Source organism: Nycticebus coucang, chromosome 22 (genome assembly GCF_027406575.1).
Source record: "Nycticebus coucang isolate mNycCou1 chromosome 22, mNycCou1.pri, whole genome shotgun sequence".
Classification (NCBI taxonomy): domain Eukaryota; kingdom Metazoa; phylum Chordata; class Mammalia; order Primates; family Lorisidae; genus Nycticebus; species Nycticebus coucang.
In genome coordinates this window covers 14494930-14520782 of record NC_069801.1, presented here as the reverse complement: position 1 = coordinate 14520782, position 25853 = coordinate 14494930, and the positions used below count along the sequence as shown (strand labels likewise).

At 47.3% G+C, this 25853-nt stretch overlaps 1 protein-coding gene across 2 annotated transcripts in view; it reads left to right on the top strand.

Moving 5' to 3' along the window:
• Positions 1 to 25853, top strand: part of TMCO4 (transmembrane and coiled-coil domains 4) — a 106586-nt gene that overhangs the window by 76775 nt on the left and 3958 nt on the right. For both annotated transcript variants that reach the window (XM_053575712.1, XM_053575713.1), the window contains 2 exons: positions 13254 to 13371; positions 22088 to 22205. In XM_053575712.1, coding sequence (XP_053431687.1) covers positions 13254 to 13371; positions 22088 to 22205 — 236 coding nt within the window. The remainder of the gene's footprint in view (positions 1 to 13253; positions 13372 to 22087; positions 22206 to 25853) is intronic.

The window sequence follows — 25853 nt, the reverse complement described above, 5'->3', positions numbered from 1 at the left end:
AAGGAATTATAGGATCGAATGGCAGGTCTATTTTTAGGTCTCTAAGTATTCTCCAAACATCCTTCCACAAGGAACGTATTAGTGTGCATTCCCACCAGCAGTAGAAATGTGCCCTTTTCTCCACATCCATGCCAACATCTCTGGTTTTGGGATTTTGTTATGTGGGCTACTCTTACTGGGGTTAGGTGATATCAAAGTAGTTTTGATTTGCATTTCTCTGATGATTAAGGATGATGAGCTTTTTTTCATGTGTTTGTAGATCGTGCATCTGTCTTCTTTAGAGAAGTTTCTCTTCAAGTCCCTCGCCCACCCTGAGATGGGATCACGTGTTCTTTTCTTGCTAATACGTTTGAGTTCTCTGTGGATTCTGGTTATTAGACCTTTATCGGAGGTATAACCTGCAAATATTTTCTACCATTCTGAGGGCTGTCTGCTTGCTTTCCTTACTATGTTCTTGGCTATGCAGAAGCTTTTTAGTTTGATCAGGTCCCAGTAGTGTATTTTTGATACTGCTTCAATTGCCTGAGGAGTCCTCCTCATAAAATATTCACCCAGGCCAATTCCTTCAAGAGTTTCCCCTGCACTTTCTTCAAGTATTTTTATAGTTTCGTGTCTTAAGTTTAAATCTTTTATCCAGTGAGAGTCTATCTTAGTTAATGGCGAAAGGTGTGGGTCCAGTTTCTACAGGTTGCCAGCCAGTTCACCCAGCACCATTTGTTAAATAGGGAATCTTTTCCCCCACTGAATGTTTTTAATTGGCTTGTCAAAGATCAAATAACGGTAAGTAGCTGGATTCATCTCTTGGTTCTCTATTCTGTTCCAGACATCTACTTCTCTGTTTTTTGCCAATACCATGCTGTTTTGATCACTATCAATTTATACTACAGTCTGAGGTCTGGTAGCATGATTCCTCCTGCTGCGTTTTTATTGCTGAGTAATGTTTTGGCTATTCGAGGTTTTTTCTGATTCCATATAAAATGAAGTATTATTTTTTCAAGATCTTTAAAATATGACAATGGAGCTTTAATAGGAATTGCATTAAAATTATATATTGCTTTGGGTAGTTATAGACATTTTAACAATGTGGATTCTTCCCAGCCATGACCATGGTATGTTTTTCCATTTGTTAACATCTTCAACTATTTCTTTTCTTAAAGTTTCATAGTTCTCTTTGTAGAGATCTTTCACGTCCTTTGTTAGGTATACTCCCAAATATTTCATCTCTTTGGCACTACTATGAAAGGAATAGAGTCCTTGACTGTTTTTTCAGCTTGGTTATCGTTGGTATATATAAAGGCTACAGATTTATGGGTGTTGATTTTGTAGCCTGAGACATTGCTGTATTCCTTGATCACTTCTAAAAGTTTTGTAGTAGAGTCCCTAGTGTTTTCCAGATACATGATCATATCATCTGCGAAGAGTGAAAGTTTGATCTCTTCTGACCCTATGTGGATACTCTTGATCACCTTTTCTTCCCTAATTGCAAGGGCTAAAACTTCCATTACAATGTTAAAGAGCAATGGAGACAATGGGCAACCTTGCCTGGTTCCTGATCTAAGTGGAAATGATTTCAATTTAACTCCATTCAATATGATATTGGCTGTGGGTTTGCTGTAGATGGCCTTATTTAGTTTAAGAAATGTCCCTTATATACCAACTTTCTTAAGTGTTCTAATCATGAAGGAATGCTGGATATTATCAAAAGCTTTTTCTGCATCAATTGAAAGAATCATATGGTCCTTATTTTTTACTTTGTGTATGTGCTGAATTACATTTATATTTTTACGTATATTGAACCAGCCTTGAGTCCCTGGGATAAATCCCACTTGGTCATGGTGTATAATTTTTTTGATGTGTTGTCGGATTGTTTGTTAGGATCTTATTGAGTATTTTAGCATTGATATTCATTAGTGATATTGGTCTATAATTTTCTTTTCTTGTGGGTCTTTCCCTGGTTTAGGGATCAAGGTGATGTTTGCTTCCTAGAATGTGTTGGGTAATATTCCTTCTTTTTCTATATTTTGGAAGAGGTTTAGTAATATAGGTACTAGTTCTTCTTTAAAGGTTTGGTAGAATTCTGATGTAAAGCCATCTGGTCCTGGGCTTTTCTTTTTAGGGAGATTTTGTATAGTTGATGCTATTTCAGAATTTGATATAGGCCTGTTCAACATTTCCACTTCATTCTGGCTAAGTCTTGGTAGGTGGCGTACTTCCAGGTATTGGTCGATTTCTTTCAGATTTTCATATTTCTGAGAGTAGAATTTCTTGTAGTATTCATTAAGGATTTTTTGGATTTCTGAGGGGTCTGTTGTTATTTCATTGTTACCATTTCTGATTGATGAGATTAGAAAATTTACTCTTTTTTTTCCTGGTTAGGTTGGCCAAAGGTTTATCTATTTTATTGATCTTTTCAAAAAACCAACTTTTGGATTTATTGATCTGTTGTATAATTCTATTGTTTTCAATTTCATTTAATTCTGCTCTGATTTTGGTTATTTCTTTTCTTCTGCTGGGTTTGGGGTTGGAATGTTTTTCATTCTCCAGTTGCTTGAGATGTTCCATTAAGTTATTAACTTGCTCTCTTTCCGTTTTCTTGAGGAAGGCTTGCAGTGCTATAAATTTCCCTCTTAGGACTGTCTTTGCAGTATCCCAGAAGTTCTGGTAATTCGTGTCTTGATTGTTGTTTTGTTCTAAAAATTTGGTGATTTCCTTCTTAATCTTGTCTATAACCCATCTATCCTTCAGCATAAGGTTGTTTAGCTTCCATGTTTTTGTATGGGTATGCAGGTTCCTGTTATTGAGTTCAACTTTTATTCCATGGTGGTCTGAAGATGCAAAGAATAATTTCTTTTTTTTTTTTTAATTTGCTGAGGTTAGATTTGTGGCCTAGGATGTAGTCGATTTTGGAGTATGTTCCGTGGGCTGATGAGAAGAATGTGTATTCAGTTTTGTTGGGATGAAATGTTCTGTAGATGTCTGTTAAGTCCAGATGTTGAATGGTTAAGTTTAAATCTAAAATTTCTTTGTTTAGCTTCTTTTTGGAGGATCTATCCAGCACTGCTAAAGGGGTGTTAAAATCTCCAATTACTATGGAACTGGAGGAAATCAAGCTGCTCATGTCTGTTAGTTTCTCTTATAAATTGAGGTGCGTTCTGGTTGGGTGCATAAATATTAATAATTGAAATCTCATCATATTGAGTATTACCTTTAACAAATATGAAGTGTCCATCCTTATCCTTCCTTATTTTGGTTGGTTTAAAGCCTATTGCATCTGCGAATAGGATTGCAATGCCTGCTTTTTTCTGCTTTCCATTTGCCTGGAGTATAGATGACTATCCCTTCACCTTTAGTCTATATTTGTCTTTTAATATAAGATGCGATTGCTGTATGCAGCAGATATCTGGCTTGAGTTTTTGTATCCTGTCAGCCAACCTGTGCCTCTTTAGAGGACAATTTAAACCATTCATATTAATTGAGAATATTAATAAGCCTTTCGAGAGTCTGGTGGACATTTTTAAATCCTTTTGTGACTGTGGAAGTTGGAATTTGATCAGAATTTTCTGGGTGGGTTTACTTTTGCGGTGGAGGATTACACTAGTCTTCATGGAGGATAGGTCTGAGAATATCCTGGAGAGCTGGTTTAGTTATGGCAAATTTCTTCAACATGTGAATATTATTGAAGTATTTAATTTCTCCGTCATAAGTGAAACTCAGTTTAGCTGGGTACAGGATCCTGGGTTGAAAGTTATTTTGTTTTAGGAGATTAAAAGTCAATGACCATCCTCTTCTAGCTTAAAAGGTTTCGGCAGAGAGATCTGCAGTTATTCTAATATTCTTGCCCTTGTAGGTGATGGTTTTCTTTCGCCTGGCTGCTTTCAGAATTTTCTCCTTAATATTAACTTTAGTGAAATTGATTATGATGTGTCTGGGGGATGTCTTATTTGGGTTGAGTCATGCTGGAGTTCTGAAACTGTCTGCTATCTGAATTTCAAAATCTCTTGGCATGTCTGGAAAGTTCTCCTTCATAATCCCATGGAGAAGAGACTCTGTGCCTTGTGAAGCCACTTCGTCGCTTTTGGGGATCCCTATAAGATGAATATTGATTTTCTTCTAATTATCCCAGAGCTCTCTGAGAGAGTGATCTGTTTGTGCCCTCCATTTCTCTTCCTCTTTGAGATTTTGGAAGTGTTTGAAAGCTTTGTCTTCAATGTCAGAAATCCTTTCTTCTGCTTGCTCCATTCTGTTACTGAGGGATTCTACTGTGTTTCTCAGATCTTTGAGGGCTGTGACTTCTTGTCTCAATGTGTCAAATCTTTGGTCATTTGGTCTTTGAATTCGTTGAATTCTTGAGATATCTTTTGGGTTACTGCTTGGAATTCTAATTCGATCTTATTTGCTAACCAGATTCTGAATTCTATTTCTGACATCTCAGCTATTTGTTTGTGCATGGGATCTTGTGCTGTGTCTGCCCCATTGATCCTTGGGGGAGTTGATATACTCTGATTATTCATATTGCCAGAGTTTTTCTGTTGATTTCACCTCATGATTGTTTTTCACCATTGCCTCTGGCCGTCCTCAGAGTTGGGGAGGTGTCTGTCCAAGATTAGACCCCAGCAGGATCACTCTACTGTTGCTGTATCTTTGTGGGGAGTGACCCTGTGTAATTCCTCTGGGGCTGCCCCAGCCGGGGAGTTCTGGTTGTGGAAGCAACTCCGGAGTGTGACACACCTGAATCCAGCAACAGGGTGGGAGGTGGTGCGCACAGTTCTGAGAGTGCCTGGCGCCCAGGGACTTTGGCACAGAGAGCCCAAGGCTGCAGCAGTCTCTGGCCAGGAGAAGGGCTCTGCACAGAGGCAGGGAGGACTCTGGAGGGCACGCGGCTACCAGAGTCCCTGGCCAGACGAGCGGGCTGGTGTGGAGGCAGGGAGGGTACAGGAGGGAGGACGCAGGGTTGCGCAGCTCCCACAGTTCCTGGTCACGGCATGGGGAGGCCTGGCAGGCACGGGTAATGGGTCTGGGGTCATGGTGCAGCTCTTATGGAGGTCCGGGCGATGCCAAGCCCAAGAGTTTGAGGTTGCTATGAGCTGTGACACCACAGCACTCTACCCAGGGCAACAGCTCGAGGCTCCAGTGTGCCAAAACCGGTCTCACTCTGCCCCTGAGGGTTAAGGCTGTAACGCAGCTCGGTCCCCGCCTTTAGGCTGCTCAGTCACTAGGTTACTAGCTTCCACCAGATCCTTGCTCTGCAACCCTGAGGGCGGAGCTTGCCGGGGCAGTTCTCTCACAATGGCAGTTCTCTCACAGCTGAACACTATTAGCTTCATCCAGCTCAGTGGCTCAGTCTGGGGCCCTAGACAATGCCCAAAGTTCTCCGCACTCCTGCTCAAGCTCTCTCCAAGGCAGTTCAACTGAGTGCCAAGGCCAAAAACACCGAAACGGTTCACAGGTAAGGCCTTTCCGGTTTGCAGCCTCATTGCTGCTTGTACTCACAGCTGCCGGCGGGATAAGGTCGATTGAACACATGCAACCACTTGCCATTTTTCCACTGTTTTTGTCCTCCTCTTGGGGTCCAGAAGTCCCTTGCTGACTCCTTGTATCCTCAAAGGGATGATTATAGGCAGATCCCACCAGCCGGAGATGCCTGAAGTCTTATCTCCCCAGACTCACCATGCCCAGTAGCAGGGAAGCTGTTACTTGGCCACCATCTTTCTCCACCTCCACTGTCTCTTTCAACAAGCAAAATTCCTAAGGACCTTAGGATTTGCAGAATGGTAAATGAGGATTGGCATCCCTCGTAATTTACTTAATTTGACACACCAGCTACATGAGCCTCTAACAAGACAGTCAGTTTGGTCCTCTAAAGCAGGGCCTTGATTTCTCCTCTCTAGCTATTAAAGTCCTAGATGGCATTTTCTTCCAAGAGAAGGTTCTTTTACCTACACTGAGAATCTTTTGTTTAGTGATTTTCATCAGTGATCTTAGCTAGATCTTCTGGATAACTCGTGGCAGCTTCTCCATCAGCACCTGCTGCTTCATCTTATACTTTTGTGTTATGGAGATGGCTTCTTTCCTTAAACTTCATGAACCAACTTCTGCTAGCCTCCAACTTTTCTTCTACAACTTCCTCACCTCTCTCAGCTGTCAAAGAATTGAGGGGCGTCAGGGCCTTGCCCTAGATTAGCCTCTGGCTTAAGGGAATGTTATGTCTGGTTTGATTTTTCTATCCAGGAATAAGGCTGTTTCACTTTCTTATAATTTCTTTGTTCATTAGAGTAGCACTTTTAATTGCCTTCAAGAACCTTTCCTTTGCATTCATCATTTGACTGACTATTTGGTGGAAGAGGCCCAGCTTTCAGCCTGTCTCAGCTTTCAAGATGCCTTCCTCACTAAGTGTAATCATTTCTAGCTTTTGATTTAAAGTGAGGACATGCAACTCTTCCTTTCTTGAACTTGAACACTTAGAGGTCACTGTAGGGTTTTACACTGGCCTAATTTTGGTATTGTTGTCTCAAGAAATAGGGATGCCAGAGGAGAGGCAGAGAGACGGGAACAGCTGGTCAGTGGAGCAGGCAGAATGCATACAGTATTTATCAGTCAAGTTCACTGTCTTATATGGGCACCGTTTGTGGTGCCCCCAGACAATTACAACAGTAACATCAAAGATCCCTGATCACAGTGATTATTATATCTGTTATTATAACAGATAATAAGATTTGAAATATTGTGAAAAGATTTGAAATATGGTGAGAATTACCAAAAGGTGACACAGACAAATTTGGTAAAATAATCGCCGCAGGGTTGCCATGAACCTTCGATCTGTAAAAAACACAGTATCTGGGGCGGCGCCTGTGGCTCAAAGGAGTAGGGCACTGGCCCCATATGTGGGAGGGAAAAGAGGTGGAAAGATCCCTTCAGGCCAAAAGTACAGCCCCAGCCAAAAACTGCAAAATAAATAAATAAATAAATAAATAAAACACAGTATCTGTGAAATGCAATAAACTCACATACAATAACATGAGGCCTGCCTGCTACATACATGTAACAAAACTTCTTGTTCTGCACTGGTTCGCAGCCCACACCTTACCAGCAGCTGTATTTCTAGGTGATGTTAACTCAGTTAAATTCATCCTTCCGATGGGGAACATCAAGTTCATGTGACAGAGTGTGGGCTGACTGCCTAACTCTCCATCAAACTAGAAAGCGTGCCGTGTTTCATTCAGCCCCTTGTTCTTTTTCTTAGCAACGTCTGCCCACCCACCTCTCACCTGGCAGGTGCACCCGAGATCACCAAAGCAAAAGGCCATATGCCCTTTGCCTGGTCCTCACATTGGGATATTAACATTTTAGCAAATCTTAGCCTGCTAGTGTAATTCTTTGCATCAACCAAATGGGAAATGTTAATCTTTGCAGGTGTGTGTTCTGTTTTTAATTTTGGAAGATGTCACAGTTGTCAAAAGGCCTATATTTAGGTTCAAGACTATGTTTGATTGCACAGGGAAGTAGGACAGGAGAACAGGAGAGAAAATGTAAGAATAACCAGAAATTCTACTGTGCCACTTACTGTGTGACCTTGGACAGACTACCTAGTGTATCTGAGGTCAGGCTCTCCCATCATAAAACGGGAGTAGCCATGCTTACCTCCTGGGATTACTGTGAGGAGGAGAGGGAATGACAGGTGGATAAAGCACTTAGTCTACTTTATTTATTTATTTATTTTTGGCTTAAGAAATGCCACAGCCTTTATTGTGCAGCAATAGTGATATATATGCCCCCTTCCCAGCCCTGACACTGTGGACCGCTGGGGCAAGGGACAAAATCCCAAGCAGAGCTGGAGGGAGGTAAGTGGAACTAGTGAGCTAGTGAGGATTAGGGTCACCTGGAACCAAGGGTTCAGCAGAGTCAGGATACCCCACTCCACCAGATGGAGGCTGGGGGTACTTGTGTTTGGGGGTCAAGATTTGGTAATGCCTTGACCTGGGTTCTAAGCTGGGTTGGGATCTGGAAAAGCTTTGGTCCAGGGTTCAATATTTGAGAATGCCTTGCCCCAGGCCCCAGTTTAGGGGCTGAGCATAGAAGACCAGGGGTTCTCAGATCTGGGTTGGGGGACTGTCTCTGGGTCCACAGTTTGAGATTGCCTATGGACACACTGGTCTCAAGCCGCAGTTTGAGGACTGGGTATAGGTGGCTGTGAGTCCCAGGTTCAGGGCTGGGGAAGATTCTGTTCCTTCGGCAGTGGGGGCGGCGTGAAGTACTTTGTCTTAATCTAGCGGGAAGTAAGCCGCGATGATGATGATAAAGAAGAAGCATAAGAGAGGGAGAGAAGGATGAAGATAGAAAATTCTGGAACTTTGTTTTAAAAAAAAAAAAAAAACTTTGCAGCAAAATCTCTCTCTCCAATTTGATTCCCTGCCCCTGTGAAGTTAGGCCAACACTACAGCCCATGATTTTGCAAGATAAAGCCAAGGCAAAAGAGCTTATCAATGTGCTAACAAAGATACGTTTAAACACACTGACCCTGGAGCCCCCAAACTCTCTCTTGAAAATTAATCTGCCCTGCAGATGCATCCACCGGTTGATTTATCCTCAGACAAACCTGGCCTCCGTCCCCCTGTGAGGAGGAAGGGGGAACAAGGAGAGGTCAGGCCGTGCAGATGAATTCTCAGGGTGCCAGGATGCTACTAACAGCCTCCTTGCTTTATGTGGCCAAATAAACGAGGAGAATCAAAGAAGAGAGATCAAGGCTTAGTCATTCCCTTAAAGACTCCATCCCAAATCTTGAAAGTATGCCCAAGCAGGCTTCTTGAAGGCATTCCTCCCAGAGCGGACCTCATTCCACTGGGGGATTGGGGGGACAGTCAAGGCCCTCCTTTCTCCGTCCCCCCTCCCCTGTGCTGCCTCCCTCTGTGTGTTCACCATGTGTGCGTGTCTCTCTTCAGAATGGATTTTGTTTGTGCTGAGTGCAATTTCTGTCCCTTCTTTCAAGGTCTGTTTTCTAGAACCGTGGTAGGGAGATAATTCCTCCCTCAGTCTCACCTTATCACTCACTGCACACACAACCCCTGCCGGGAGGGAGAAAATCCTTCCTTTTTGCTCCTCAACTTGCAGCCTTTGGTCTTTGCCGTGCGGAAGAATCTCATTATGGACAACGTGACAGGCATGCGGGAGTGGGCGGTGTCGCCTCTGCAGCCATGTGATGAGATTTCTGTGTGACAAACGAGGGGAGCCCATGGGAGTGACTCGGAAGCTCGCGCAGTTCCCTGACTTTAAGGAAACCCACTGTATGGAAAAGGCAGGTTAAGAAACAAGAAAAGTAAAGCCAGGAAGGGTGATTCCCACTGGCCAAGGGTGCTCTCCGTGTCCCAAAGGGTTCTCCATAAAGCCTTTTAAATCAGCTGGCAACCTCATACCCAACCTGGTACCCCACCCCTCTTTCCTGCTTTAATTTTCTCCATAGCTCTTGCCAGTGTCTTGCTTACTGCCCGTTTTTCTTTTTAAAATCTCATCGATGTGGGCAGCGCCTGTGGCTCAGTGGGTAGGGCTCCGGCCCCATATACCAAGGGTGGCAGGTTCAAACCTGGTTCCCGCCCAAACTGCAACAACAATAAAAAAATAGCCGGGCGTTCTGGCAGGCACCCGTAGTCCCAGCACAAGAGAATCGCTTAAGCCCAGGAGTTGGAGGTTGCTGTGAGCTGTGACGCGACAGCACTCTACTGAGGGTGATAAAGTGAGACTCTGTCTCTAAATAAATAAATAAATAAATCTCATCAATGGTCTGTCTCCCACTAGAACGCAAGCACTACTAGGGCTGGGATTATTGTCATTTGGTGGGGTAGGAGGTTGCCCTGTCCTACCCTTGTGGGTGACAGTGAATCAGAGAGTCAGGAGGTAAGAGAGTAAGACACGGGTTTCTGGGAGGAAAGGCTTCACCAAAAGAAGACAGCAATGGCCAAGGCGTGACCCATTCTGGAACAGTAAAGCCAACAGTAAAGCTGGAGCAGAGAGAAGAGCAGAGAAGGCCGGATAGGGCTTTGCAATGACTTTGATCTTGACTCCATGAGAGATGGGTCCACCTGCGAGGGTTTTCAGGACGGGGTGGCATGATCTGACTTTACTGCAGTATAATTTATGTACCACAAAGATCCAATTTAATTGTAAAATTCCACAACTTGGAGGAAATGTACAGAATTGTGCAACCATCCCCACAACCCAATTTTAGAACATTTCCATCACCCCAAAAAGATACCTCACGCCTATCACTTACATCGTAAAGGGATCACTTCGGCTCCTGTGTTAAGAATAGAAATAAGAGGTAGAAACAAAGAGTGTTGGAAAGAAATTATTTTCACGGCACATGTGAATGGCAAAAAAGTTCTAAGAGTGGGAGAGTAAAGACATAGCTGGCGAAGCTTTTCTTTTTTAACGATAGGTTTGGAGCCACCTTCATGCTAAAGTTATAAGAGGATGAAAGGCCTCGGGGCTCTGATGGTAAAAGGGTATTAATAACATCCAGAGAACTGTTTTTAAAAAATGAGAAATGCATGTGTCTGTGACTTCCAAAGTTGAAGATGGTCCCTGCCCTTTCTAAAGCTATAGGACTAACTCAATACCCTAAAAATTTGCAAGACAAGCTGATGACAGCAGTAGGAAAAAACCCGAAACATGTCTTAGCAAACACTCGCTGTCCCTGCAGCAAAAAGGCTGTTAGGTCTTTTCACATTAGTTATTATTAAAATGTTAAGTGCTGGTCTCTTTCCTTGGTCTTGAACAGTGGCGACATTCTGCACTGAACCCACCTCAAGGTCAAGGGACCCTCTGTCTCCATGGAGAAAGGGCCCGCTTGACACTAAACGTGCTACCTGAGGGAAGATTTTCTGTATTTTACCTAGAAGGCTGAAATCTGGTGTTATATGCTTTGGGAACCAAACAGTGGACTTTGAGTTTTTTTTCCTTTCCAGCCAGCATTGTCTGTTTCCTAACACAGGTTTCCCCTCCTGCACCTGCCCATTCCAAGGGACAGCAGGTGGTCCAGAGCTCTGAGCAGCCGTACAAGAAGACAATGCCCACTTCCCTTAGCTGACACACCCTGGCATTACTGAGAGCCTGCCCCAACCAGACAGAGGGCACATCCTCTTCCAAACCTAAGAGCACACTAGGACGTGGCAACCGCCTCGGGCTAAAGGGGGAGTCCTTTAAGCCGGAAGCCAGTGCGCTGGCTCCAGAGATGGCGACTGCTTTTCCACCTCACCGCCCAGCCTGACTTGGTTTGGCTGCCCTCTGGACTGAGGAGTGAGGTTCAACTACTAGTCTCCGGTCTGCTTTCTACGGACCCAAACAGTCGCTCATTGCCAATTCTGGCCACAAGGGGTCGCAGTCCTCCTGGCACCAGTGCTGTGGCCGAAAAGCAGCCCCCAGCTCTTCAGCAAGGTGACACTGTGTTGGGCAGAGAAGGCGCCCTGAATGGCCAGTCTCAGAGAGAGCTGCTGAGCTCAATGGTCAGCCCTGGGTCCACAACCACTTGGCACTCTGGAAGCAGCAATAACCCCCATGTCACCACTGTGTGTGTTGTTATTGTTGTTATTGCCAACAGCAGAAAGAATGGCCCCAGGACTGGTCCCAGACCTTGGGCAAGACCCATCCCCTCTCTGAGCTTCTGTGTCTTCCTCTCCAGAGGGAAGTGTTTGGAATGAAACTGACCTCTTAGGGCCCTTTCAGTCAACAGCCTTACCAACAACGTAAGCCCCTGAAACATCCTGTTATGCGGAGGGACATCTGAGCCATCCCTGCTATTCTGCTCAAATTCTGAGTTTACTGAAGTGTTAAATCCTTCTGCCAGATTGTCATCTCCCTGGAAGCAACAGGAGTGAAATTGGAATTCTGTGCCACTGAATCTCTTAACATCAGCAACAGAGGAAAGCTCAGAGAGCTCAAATTCCTGTTAGCCTGGAACCCTTTGCACAGACGAACTCTGACATGACAGCCCACTTGAAAAACAGTTGGAAGTGCTCTAGTTAGGGAGAGAGCCACCTGCCCTGTGTCACTCAGCAAGAGAGTTGCAGAGCTGAGGGAGTCTGTCCCACCAGGGCACGTTCCCCAGGGATGAACTGGGTGTGCTGCGTCCTAAGACGTGAGGGAACTCAGACTCCCGAGAAGGAGCCACAGACAGGGGTATGGGACGGGCTAACTTCCCCTGGGCAGTCACTGTGCTGGGGCTTTTCCCACACCATGATTTAATCCTCACGAAGACTCTAACAGGCTGGTACCTCTATGCCCTTTTAGACTCAGAGAAGTTACATGACTTAACACATGTCACATAGCTCAGAAGGGGCTCAGCTGGGATTTGAACCAGTGTCAAAGCCCATACGCTGGCTTCCCTGGAAGACAGATGTTTTCTCATTCATTCATTCCAGTCTTATGGAGCATCCCCTCTGTGCCAGGTACTGTTGGGGGCCCTGCCTCATGGCAGCGGATCAAGCAACTAGCATTGCCTGCCCTCTCCTGTTAGAGGAGGAGGCAGGTGATCAACAGTGACATGTGACAAGAAGAAAAATAAAGCAGAGGAAGGGGTCAGCGTCTGGGCGAGGGGACGTGTACACCTCTCCTTTGTCTAGAACAGTGTTTCTGCAAGCCTGGTTCACACCCCCATCCAACTGCTGGCTTCCAGTCTGCAGCAAGATGAAAGACATGCCGTTTCTCTATTTCTGCACCCCCGGGACAAATAGACTGTACTTGGAATAGCCCTGGCCTAAACTATTCCTGGATCCTTAGATCAGTGCAGCTGTCGAGTATGCTGCCTGCCCCAGGACCCACTCACCCTGTGTCCTCATCACCCCCGTCTTCCCGCCAGGCCGCACAGACCTCGGGAAACCTGTTGCAGAGGAAGGCGCTGGCCTCTCTCACCTGGCACGTGGGATGCTGCAGGGCCAGTCAGTCTCTTCTAAAGGGATCCATGTCCTTTAGAAGGTGGTGTGAGTCTCATGGGCAGTGGAAGAAGACCTGAGGTCCGGCACAGGCTGTGTCCCTCAATAGCCACATGATCTGGCAATGCCTTTGCTCTCCTTACCTCTAAGATGGGGATAATGGAGCTGTGAAGGGGTAGGTCAGGCCCCCTGCTGTGCATGTCTGTGCGTGCATTTACACGTGTGTGTGTGTGTGTATGTGTGTGACAGCTGCCTCCTCCACTACTGTTGGAGAGTCCCTCCTAGGAGCCCCTGCGGCCAGGGACCCTGATGTCCTCTTCTGTGGTCTTTCACCAGATTGCCAAGGGATCATTGAGGACGTCATCCTGCTGGGCGCGCCCGTGGAAGGAGACGCCAAGCACTGGGAGCCTTTCCGGAAGGTGGTGTCCGGGAGGATCATCAATGGCTACTGCAGGTCTGTGCAAACCGCACCACCGGTGGGGGTGGAGGGTGTGACAACACTCAACTGAGCACTTAGTGTGCCTGAGCCCTGGGCGGGGCCGGCCCTGTGCTGGGAGATCACAGGAACCAGCAGGTGCTACCCCAATCTGAGGAGCATCCCTGTCCGCAGGACATAGATGGACACCAGGGAAGATCCTGAAAAGGATGTCCTGTGTCAGGCCTGAGAGCAGCCCACAGGATGACAGGAGAGTCTGTGGCGGCTCTGCCTGGTTGGAGCTGGGGGAAGGATGTGGGTGAGTGGGACACAGACTGAAAAACAGAGATGGGCCTCTAGGCAGGCCTCTGAATGATTGCTAGAGAACTCACATGCTATTCCTTGTCCTTGGCAGTGGGGAAAGTGGGTGGGGGGGGTCCAGGCTGGGCTTTCTGAGCACTGCCCCCCGACAGGGTGATAGGACAGGAAGCTGACTATATGGGGGAACCAGGCCCCAGCAGGGTGACAGACCTTCCAGCAAGTGTAGGAGCCGGTGCAGGCTGGTGGCTGTGGGGCTGGAAAGGAAGCCACTCTTATTTGGGGTTTGAGAAGAAGGACTCATGGGGTTTCAGTCAAGGCTGCAACCAGACTTTGGGGAAGAATGGAGAATGAAGCCCACCATAGGCCTCAGGAGATCAGCCTGAGAACATGCCCATCTCTTTAGCCTCTGGATGAAGCAAAGGACAGGGTGACAGTGTTTAAGAGTGTATGAGTTGGAATAGCACAGACCAGGGTCCTAACACCTGCCTCAATTTCTCTATCAGTAAAGGAAGGATTTACTGTAGCAACTGCCCCCATGGTTGCAATGATGGTTGAGAGATTTACAGAATTGCACATGATACATGCAGATCGGGGTATCACCTGCAGACAGGTGATGGTACCATTTCTTTTTTCATCACCATCAATCACCTGGGATAATCATTCAGCAAACTTTTAGTGGGCACCAACCTCATGCCAGGCACGGTGGTGGGGCAATACAGTGAACATGACCCAGCTCCGGCCTCATGAAACATTATATCCAGTAGGAAAGATAGGCAGAACAGACACCTGTAGTCAGGCACACAAGAGCTTGTCAGGACACCAAGCTCTAAGAGCTCTGAAAACTGAAGGCTTAAGTCAGGTTCCGTGGCTCATGCCTGTAGTTCCGGCTACTCGGGGCGGGGGGGTTGGGGGGCAATGGCTTGGGCTCATGAGTTTATGATAGCCTGGGCAAGGTAGGGAGACACTGTCTCCAAAATATAAAATAAAATAAACCAAAGGTACTTTTCCCCAGGCATAGTGCAAACTCATTTAGTGACAAACTTTCCCTGAACTGCTAAGAGACAATTAAGATCTTTGCTTCTCCCCCTGTGCCTATGGGCTGAGTGGCTAGAGGACACCACCCCAAATCTTGCAGGATTATTTTGTGAGATATCAGCTACACGCAGGATTCCCTTTGTAATATCAAAAATGTATAGCTTCTGACACACAATAGGCCCTGAAGGATTTTGGAGAAGGGACCTATATTTTGAGGTCATGGCCACAAAATCACAGGATACTGATCAAGTCTCCCAGAGAAGGTGACATTCTAAGCCCATATCCGAAGAACACATTTGGAATTTAAAAAGCAGTAAAGTTGGGTGATTAATTGTGGGGAGGCAAAAAAGAAAAAAGGAAGGAAAAACAACTCCAGAGATTTGATGGGAGGTGACTCGCTCCATTAACACAACTTTAAAAAGAACAATGAAAAAATAATAACGAGAAAGAACTTGGTGGGGAAGCAGCGGATTCTTTGGGTGATGAGTGTGGACTTTGCAGCGGGCGGCTGAAAAAGCAGCACTGGGACTCAGAGGGCAAATAGAATCAGAGCAAGGGCCAGCGAGCGCCTCAGCTCCTGGGAGACACCTGCACTCAGAAGGACGGGCAGGTGGGGTCATTTGAAGGGCAAAGCACAGAGAAAGAGAAATAGCACTGGATTTCCAGTTGTAAGGAATATATCTCAGGATGGGAGGAGGAAGAGGTGCCAGGCTGAGGTCAGGGGCAAGTCAAAAGCATTCAACAGGCCGAGTGTGGGGGGACAGTTGGGGAGCTCACGCCTGTAATCCTAGCACTCTCGGAGGCCAAAGCAGGTGGATTGCTTGAGGTCACAAGTTCAAGACCAGCCCGAGCAAGAGAGAGACCCACTCTCTACTAAAAATAGAAAAATTAACCAGGCAATGCTATGGGCACGTGTAGTTCTGCTACTCAGGAGGCTGAGGCAGGAGGATCTCTTGAGCCCGGGAGTTAGAGGTTGCTGTGAGCTATGATGAGAGTGAGAAAAAAAAAAAAAAAGCATCAACAAACTGTGTGCCTGAGACCTTATGCTGGGCACGAGAATACAAGATAGGAGGAGAGAAGCTCAGCTCTAACAGAAAGGACACATATGGAAACATTTATTTTTTTAAAACCCCAATGCAATATTGCAGCAATGGGGAGTGGTATAAGAAGAATTAGAGTCTAATTATTAGATTTTTGCCACCTGCCAGACCCCATCTTTTATTGTAATTGTCTCTTTCAATCTTCTCCTAAACTCTATGGTATCATTAATCGCACTTTACAGATAAAGAAACTGAGGCTCAGAGAGGTGGCGTCACCTGCCCAAGGTCATGCCAGAACCAGAATATTTATCTCAAGCCTGTCTGATTACTCTGTATGAGACTATTAGAGAGTTTCCCTCCCTTCCAGAATGCAGTTTTATAGGATATTTGAGTTTGTACTTTCACTCCCAAGTCTTTATTGAGTGCCTGTTATATGCCAGGCACATGGGGACTTTTTTTTTTTTTTTTTGACGGGGCTGGGTTTGAACCCTGCACCTCCGGTATATGGGGCCAGTGCCCTACTCCTTGAGCCACAGGCACCACTCACATGGGGACTTCTTTAGTCTTTTCCAAACCAGAACTGTCTCCCTCTGTCCCTCTATTCTCCATGACATTGAACAAAACAAATGAAAATTTCTGTCCCTCTGGAGTTTGCATTCAGATCTTATTTGTGGAGAGTTTACAACACTATCACACCAGTCTGTGAGGGGGTTATCTATCATTTGAATCATACAAACAGTACAACTTTTACCCCCAGATGATATTTTTCTGCTAGCTTCTTCCCCTTGCAAGCAATTAGTGTATGCTCAGATGAGACAAGTTAACTTTAATTTTAATCTCAGATCAGCCATCCAAAACTAAATGGAATTGATTTGGGAAGTCTTTATCATTTGGATGATTTAGCCTGCAGCAATATAGCTAAAGATGGGTATTAGCTGTGGATAGAGGGCATTAACTAGGACACAGGAGTTCAGCCAATCAGTTTGGCTCTATCATACCCTAAACTAGGTGTTTAAAATCAGGATATGGTAGAAAGAACAACAATAAAAAAGAAAATAGCCATAATATATAAAAATCACATGCAAATCAATAAAAAAAATCTAAAAGGAAATGACCAAAGGATATCTACACACAAATTCATAGGATAAATACAAATTGTCAATAAACTCTTGAAAAATACCCAACCTCTCCATCAATTAAATAAATGCAATAAGATACTATTTATCAACCATCAGATTATCAAACATTTGAAACATAAATAATGTTTAGTGTTGGTGAAGATTTGGAGAAATGGGCAGTGTCATACACTGTTCATGGTGGCTGAATTTAGTAAATCCATTCAGAGGACAATTGGCAGTATCTATCAAAATTTTTAATTCCCCTATATTCTGACCCCACAAACTTTGACCTCTAAGATTCTGCAATGCACGGTACTCACACAGAGAAATAGATGTACAAAAGGCATTTTTACAGCTTCATTTATAATGAAAAATTTTAAATAACCACAGTGGCCATAAATAGAGAATAAAGTGGGAAAAAGCAAGTATAATAGATTATACTGTGATCCCATTTAGGAGAGAAGTCTACATATGCACCTGTCTGTGAATGTTTATAAACCCACAGTAAGGTATAGAAGAATCATAACAAACATGTGAGGGCTGACAATTAAGTTCATGAGCTCATCCTAGAAAAAGTGCTACATACCTCACTGCTAAATATCATCACTGTGGTCACCTTTGAAGTAGGCCCCTTAGGAAGCTCTACAGTGATGCTAGTGTGCCTAGTCCACCCTTCATAGCAATTTCAGAACTCATTTTCTGGAATGACCATCAGAGCTGTTGCCATTTGTTACACAAAATAGGCAACAACAATAATGAACACTACTCAGCAAGATACCACCACACATCAACAAGAACACACAGCTGTGAGACCCTGATATACCAAGGTTATGAAATCTTACCGAGTTGTTTGTACAGTGCTGCCAGTGTAAGCACATGATGGTGACTTCTCAAACTTAATTGTCAGACCCATATGATGACAGCTCTGATGGTCTAGGAGCTGGCATTGGTGCAGAGCTTCCCAAGGGGAGTACTTTGAAGGTGGCCATAGTGACAGTCAGCAATGAGGTATCTAGCACTTTTTCTAGGATGAGTTCTTGAACTTAATTGTCAGACCTCATAGAAGTGACTGCTCCTTAGGAGTGGACAGAGATCGGAAATAGGGTATAAGAGAGACTTTAATTTTATTTTTAAAGTAAGGATAGTTTCGGTGAGGCCTAGTGGCAGGCACCTGTAGTCCCAGCTACTGGTGAGGTTGAAGCAGGAGGATCACTTAAGCCCAGAAGTTCGAGTCCAATCTAGGCAACATAGCAAGACCCTACCTCAGAGAAAGTAAATAAAGGAAGGATTGTTTTTAAAAGAAGAAAACAAAGGGTGGCGCCTGTGGCTCAGTCGGTAAGGCGCCGGCCCCATATACCGAGGGCGGCGGGTTCAAACCCGGCCCCGGCTGAACTGCAACCAAAAAATAGCTGGATGTTGTGGTGGGCGCCTGTAGTCCCAGCTGCTCGGGAGGCTGAGGCAAGAGAATCGCTTAAGCCCAGGAGTTGGAGGTTGCTGTGAGCTGTGTGATGCCACGGCACTCTACCGAGGGCCATAAAGTGAGACTCTGTCTCTACAAAAAAAAAAAGCCTGAATCCATGTTCCAGGCATTTAAAAAAAAAAAAAAGGAAGAAGAAAACAAAAAAGAATGGAGAAAGACTTAGATGGCAAACAGTCCTAGGTTAAAATCTTGACCCTGCCATTTACCTTTTGGGTGGCTCTGGGACAAACAACTCTGAATCTCAGCATCCCTGCCTATAAAATAGGAAGAATAGTCTCTCCTGTTCAGGGGTTCTGGGAATATTAAGTAACATTATGAAGGAAAAAGGCTGAACTTAGCAGGGGCCTAATAAATAATAACAGTTATAATATTTATTACTGGGCATATTCACATAACGGATGTTTTTTTGGTACATTTTGTACATAGCAAAGGGAATGTATTAAAATTGCATGTGTGCAACATGAAAGCCGCAAAATCTTATTAAACCCATCTGTTCTGATGAGAACCTGAAGCTAACAAGCTTGGTTTTTAATTATTTTACGAGACCCTGGGCCATCTCTCTAAAGGAAAAGGAGCAGGAGGAGGAGGAAGAAAGGGGAGGGAAGGGCACATGTAGACCCAGAGAGTCCCAGTAGCTCCTGCCTAAATTAAGCACCAATCAGAATTCAGATGCTTGGCCCCCAAAGGTCTTTTAGTTTGCTAGGAACATACTTAAACATGAGGGTAAGGGGAGAGGGGAGGGAATTCAGGCCAACACACCCAAACTACACATTTACAAATTTACAAATGTGTAGTTTATATCAATAAAGTTCTGCAAGTTCATTTACTTTTCCCAAATCTCCTGGGTAAGTAGTGAAGCTTAGAGAGGGGCAAGTGACTCATCCAGGGTGCCACAGGCAGAGGCAGGGTATGACCTTAGACCTGTCTCACTCCATGGCTTGAGGGTTCATTTGGAGTCCCCAAGGGGACAAGAGAGCACTTACTCCAGATCCATTTGGGGAGGGGGTGACTGAAGAAAGAGCAGGGTGGGCCCCGCTTACAAGAGGCCAGGCCTGGTGAATGAGCCATGTCAAGCCTTACTGCAGTGGTGGGGGCTCAAGGGGTCAGCCATGGGGTTTGTAGCTAGCATCCCCCATGGGCCCTTGGAAGGTGAGGCTCGCTGGCCTCCCCCCAGGGAGTTCCTGGTTCAGCTCAGGATGTGGCAATGACTAAGGCGCAGCCCTTCTAGGAGCTTTCTCCCCAGAAAAAGGAGAAAGACCCAGGTACCAACACACAGGAGGACACACGGAGAATATTACAAAAGGAGCAAGTGCCAGGCACACCAGAGACAGAGTTAGAAGTATCGGGTGGAGAGGCCAGGCGCGGTGGCTCACACCTGTAATCCTAGCACTCTGGGAGGATTCAGGCGGGCAAGAACGAGACCCCATCTCTACTAAAAATAGAAAAACTAGCCAGACACCTGTAGTCCCAGTTACTCGGGAGGCTGAGACATGAGGATCACCCAAGCCGAAGTGTTTGAGGTTGCTGTGAGTTACGATGCTATAGCACTCTACCCAGGACGACAGAGTAAGACTCTGTCTTAAAGGAAAAAAAAAAAAAACTATCAAGTGGGGGTTCTTGGGGACACTCCCTGAAGGAGGTAACTTCTGAGCTAGATTTTGAAAGGATGTATATAGGAGCTCTGCAGAGACTGGATGTGTAGGAAGAGGCTGTAGGTACCGCGAGGGCCCAGAGTGGGAGTGATAAGCACACCTGGGGCTCCCTGAGCACCTGTGTGAACCTCTCAGCCAACCCTCCCACCAGTGCGAGGAGATACGCTGAAGAGACTAAGGGAGGCCACACGACTTGTCCAAGGTCACACAGCTCATAATCGACAAGGCAGGACTTGAACCTGGCTGTGTGTGGTCCAGAGCCTGTTGGAGAGGGGTCTCAAATGCCAGGGAAGGCCCCATGGTTTGCGCAGCACAGTAGAGAGGGTACAGGGCCTTCTAAGTTAGGTTCCTATTCTGCCCTACATGTGTATAAATAATTGTGAATAACATTTTAAAGTGTTATCACGATTACAAGAGAAGCAATCTGGAAGGAATGAGGCTGCCTTCACCCATTCATACCTATCTATATCAGTAACACAGACCACCCTCGCATTTGGTATTTGATGGACATAAGTCATGATTAGGTCGATAAAAGAGCTTGAATGGCTCTCCCTCCTTCCCCTTTAGCCAATCATTCTTCAACAGTGCTTCTCGGACCCTCAACATTAAGGTAGTCACCAGGACCTGAAGGCATTACTCTCCGGAGAGAGTTAAGGAATTTTCTAGAAAGAAAGCTCATAGGCAGTGGGGAGCCATGGTCGACCTCTGAGCAGGGAGGTCCACTGTCAGATGGGTGTTTTAGGAAGGTTTCAGGGGTTCAGGGGAGGTGTGAGGCCAAGAGTAGGGAGTTGGTGAGGGGGCCTTGGCACTCCCCATGGGGGCCGGGAGGGAGTTGCCTAATGTCAGGGCTGGAGCAGAAGGGACAGGTACAAGGGTGAGGGCTGGCAGGACTCTGGTAAGTTGGCCCTGGCTAGGAGGTACCCAGGACACTGGTCCCTGCTTAGAGGACTGAGGGTGAGGGGAGGAGTCAGTGTGACACACATCAGGAGAGTCTGCAGAGGACCCTCAGCTTTGGGCCCTGGTCCTTCCAGGGGCCTTCTGAGTGATGCCCACTCGGTGTAGCTTGTGGTCAGAGACCACAAAAGGCCAGGACTGGGGGGACCCAGCGGGCACCATCACACCCTGGGTCGCAGACAGGCGGGGGGCTTGCCGTGTCAGCAGGGCAGGGACTCCAGCTCCAGCCTCCTGCCTCTCAGCCGTATCACTCCACTGCGGTGACCTCCATGCAAACCAGAGTGGGATGGGTCTGAACAAAAGCCGCCAGCCATGCTGACTTGGACGTGCGTGTGAGGTGCAGAGGGGAGAACAGAAACCTGCCTGTACACAGACTTGCGAGTGGCAAGGCCCAGGGACATGACTCTGGCTTTACCCCAGTCGACATTCAGGGGTCTGAGATGGAAGACTACCTCCTGGGACCCTCAGACCGTGTCATCCGTGGGCAGCACTCACAACACTGAAGAGTGGGCAGCAGGGAGCCCAGGGTTGTTTTATCCAGATAGTGCAGGGGGCGGGTTTGGTTGGGGAGGGTGCAGACAGTGGGGTTTTCAGAACTCATGAAAGTGGAGGAGCATCCACCCTTATGTCCCCCACAACCTGTCCTCAGAAGGCAGAGCTGGTCCCCCCAGCTCACAGACAGATGGGCCACCTGGACCTGAGTCCTACTGTCCCCCCACGAGGACCCTACCCCTCACCCACCTTTCTCACTTATCCCAGGGAGCCCTGAAGCAGCCAGGAGCCAGTCTCCTGAGTAACATGCTGACTCGTCGAGAACTTTATCCAATTTCTTCATTCATTCATTCATTCATTCATTCAGCAAATATTCCTCTGTTGCCTGCCAGACACTGTTCCTGGCCCTGGGCTCCCAGGAGAGAAAAAAACAGACAGCCTTCAGGGAGCCACCATGGTACTGTGCAAAGCCCAGGGCATGTACCTGTCACTGGGCTGGGCTCTGAAAACGTCCACTGCTGCTACTGCCACTATCAGGGACCCTAGTACCCAGCAGGAGCTTCAGTCCCACCAGGCTTCCCCATTAGGCATCTTGGGCCCGTCTGCTCCCATCCTGTCCTCTGCTGTCCCAAGGCTGATGTTCACTCCCTACCACCCCTGCAGGGGAGACTGGCTGCTGAGCTTCGTGTACCGTACGTCCTCCGTGCAGCTGCGTGTCGCCGGCCTGCAGCCCGTGCTGCTACAGGACAGGAGGGTGGAGAACGTGGACCTGTCCTCAGTGGTGAGTACTGGCCTGTCCCCACCAGGGACCGGCATTTGCTGAAGGTGAAGGGCAGGTCTGGGCTTAGTTACCCTAACCCGGTGACCCCAGGCCCCAGCCTATTCCACCCCAGAAGAGGGATAGCCTAAGAATTTCTTTGGGAAGATATAGCTCATTTACCAGGTACCTTCCCTGTGTGTGGGCTCTGTCCCTAGGCCCTTTGCACACATCATCTCGAATCCTCACATAGCCTTTGGGGCAGGCACTGTTGTCCCCACCCTACAAATTAGGAAACTGAAGCTTTAAAAAAGTTCCTACCACACAACTAGCAATTGACAGAACTTGAGTGTGAAACTGGCAGAGTCCACACTCTTGCCCCCACATTACCTCCTCCCACTCACAGTCCTCCCCCAAGGGCTCCCCTACAACCCCCATCCCAGATCACTAATCAAGACTGTTTGTCCTGGAAACATCCAGGCACAGGACACAGGTGGAGAGCTTCAGGCCAGACCCGAAGCAGAAGCATCTGCTGGCCAGACGGTGAAAGGACAGAATGCAGACCCCAGGGCCCCGTGGCCCAGACCTTCCACATCAGTCTCTAGGGGAACAGCCCATGAGTCTGCATTTTAAACCTGCTTCCCACAGGTTCTCATGCAAAGATTAGTCTGGGCGTCAGGGGCAGGTGGCCAGAAAGAATTCTTGCTGGGAACGGGGTGGGAGGGAACATGCCTAGGAAGCCACACGCACCCAATTAGAGTTTCTAGATCACCTTTCAGGCTTGAAGGAACTTGCTGTCCACCCATCAGGGAGTTGACAGCACCACTGTGGACACTCTATGCCTGGCTCTGCCCTAAGCCTTTTATAGGCATTCATGTCCCCACCATACAGATGAGGACACTGAGGTTAGTGGGCTAAGGGGCTTGCCCAGGGTCACACCACTGGAACATGGCACAGCAGGACTCAAATGCAGGTCTGAAGCTGATGAGCTTATCCTCGCTGGGGTAGATGTGAGAAACAGCGGGAGAAGTGCCCCCACAGGACAACAGTTCAGCAGGCCACAGTGAATCACGAGCCAACTCCAGCCAGTGAAAATCCCTGCAATGAGAGGGGCCCATGAGAGCAAGATCTTTGGTTTCCAATTATTACATTGCTGGCTCCCATTTATCAAGTGCCCAGCGCTTCCCAGGCATAACCCAGTTTCTGCTTAATAGTAGTCTGAGCAGCGCCATCCTGCCTCTCAGCAAACAGACCAGACGCCTCCCTGGATAGCTGAAAACTCCCCCAGCTTGTGCGGCACTCCAAAGGACTTTGGCTTCTGCCTTCAGCACCAGCAGCTGGGCTGCTCCACTGCACCCTAATGGCGGATAAAGCTGGACACCTTCTGGGAGGCCGAGGCAGGTGGATCGTCTGAGCTCAGGAGTTCAAGATCAGCCTGAGCCTGAGGGAGACTCCATCTCTAAAAATAGCCAGGCGTTGTGGTGGGCACCTGTAGTCCCAGCTACTCAGGAGGCTGAGGCAAGAGAATCACTTGAGCTCAAGGGTTTGAGGTTGCTGTGAGCTGTGACACCACAGCACTCTACCGAAGGTGACAAAGTGAGACCCTGTGTCAAAAACTAATGAAACTGGGCACCTTGACCCACCGCCACGTGTCCCAGTGTGGCACAAGCTGGGCAGCATGTTCACTGACACTTGACCGGGCAGGGGATAACACAGGGCAATTCTTACACAAAAATCCTACAGTCAAAACTTCACCAGGCACTGTTGCCTCTGGTGTCCATAAGCCACGTCCCTGCCCAGAGCCTCTCGCTCAGCCTGACACCAGGTCTCTGGAGCCAAGTCATCCCCTTGTGTTGTGACCCCCTAAATCCCCAGGACCCTGACACACAAGTCCTGACTCACTCAAGGAACCCAAATGAAGCAGCCCTGTGCCTTCCTGAGTGGACTGTGTAGGGCCAAGAATAAGAGGAGTTTCTAGACTCGTCATGCGTGAAATTGATTACTCCTGATTAAAGAGAGTCATACAGACAGATAAGAGCGTCTGTGCCTGGAGCCACAGGAAGCCTTCTGTACCATCCATTTCCCTGATACAAACCTCAGAACACCCCCATCCAGTGAATGGTAAGAACCCCAAGTGACAGGTTGGAAAACTGAGGCTTGAGAGAATGGACTCAAGGCCAAGGAGTCGTAGATCTGGACTCTGATCCCAGGTCCAAAGCCTGTGCTGTCCACTTCCCTATAGGACTATCGTAAGCTGGGTTTCCAGGCCAGGAAACCACAGGACTCAGTGGTGCCTCCTGGCCCATGTCCAGGACTCCCTGTCCTATCAGAAGGTGCCTGCACCCTGAGCGGGGTGAAGGGGAGCAGCGACTTTGTGCCTCCCCCTCCAAAAGAATCAAAGGTAAAAAAGATCAGCTAGAAGTTCCTTTAAATGCCACAAAGCCCTCACAGGATCCAGCTTCTGCCTGGGATGGGATATGGTGGGAAGGGCAGGGTTTTTGGCACCAGAGAGTCCTGGCTTCAAATCCTGTCTCTGCCATTGCTGTGTTGGCTCTGTGACCTTGGACCAGTTACTTAGTCTCTCTGTGCCTCAGTCTCCTCATCTACAAAATGGCAGACCCGACCTGACAACTGGACAGCTCATGTGAGCTGCTTGGTACACGGTAGGCCATCATTTAATGCCAGTTCCCTCCTGTCCTGCCCCTGTCAACACCACCCATTCTTTTGCCTTTGGAACCAGCAGCTTTCCAGACTTTGCTCCTTCCTCAGACCGTCTTGGTGGCAGCCTCCCAGCTCCTGCCTAATAATAGCTCTTTACCACATTAGGAGCAGTCAGGAAAGCAGTGCTTTCCCCCTCGGGGTAATTAGCGGGAATTAGCATTGCCTCTGCGCTGCTCTCCTGTTTTCCTTGCAGGAGAAGTTGCTGGCAGAGGGTTTTCACTGCTGCTGTTGGGGGAGAGCTGGATGCCCTCTGCTCTGAGCAGAGACCCGCAGGACCTGTCTTCTCCCTGCTACAGGGCCCTTTGTGATCATCCCACAGGGCTGGCCCTGTCCCAGGCAGGGGGCATCTTTGGGGTGAATGAAGCCGCCATTGGGGACAGGGATGCAGCAGGTGAGGGATTCGCCACCCCAGGGACCAAAGCATGAGGCTTCTGGTGGGCAGAGACCCAGCCCAGGGCAAGACTCTTCATGTCCCGGAGGAAATGCCAGCTGGCTTCTAGAACTTTGCAGAGGGACTTGGCGCAAAGGGGATGCTCTTTTTTCTTTTCTTTCTTTTTTTTCTTTTAAACAGAGTCTTACTCTGTCACCCTGGTTTAAGTTTCTTGGCATCATAGCTCACAGCAACCTCAAACTCTTGCCTCAGCTTCCCGAGTAGCTGGGACTACAGGCTCCCACCACCACAACTGGCTAGTTTTTCTATTTTTAGCAGAGGTCTCCCTTTGCTCAGGCTGATCTCCAACTCCTGAGCTTAAGTGATCCTCCTGCCTCGGCCTCCCAGAGTGCCGAGATTACAGGTGGGAGCCACTGGGCCAGCCAGGTGGACGTTCTTTACTACTAACAGTAGCCCGTGTGTGCTGGGCACTGCTGTGTGGGCATTACAGAGATGAGTCATTGGATCCTCTGGATGGTCCCACAAAGACGCAATAACCCACTGGGCAGTTATAGAAAGTG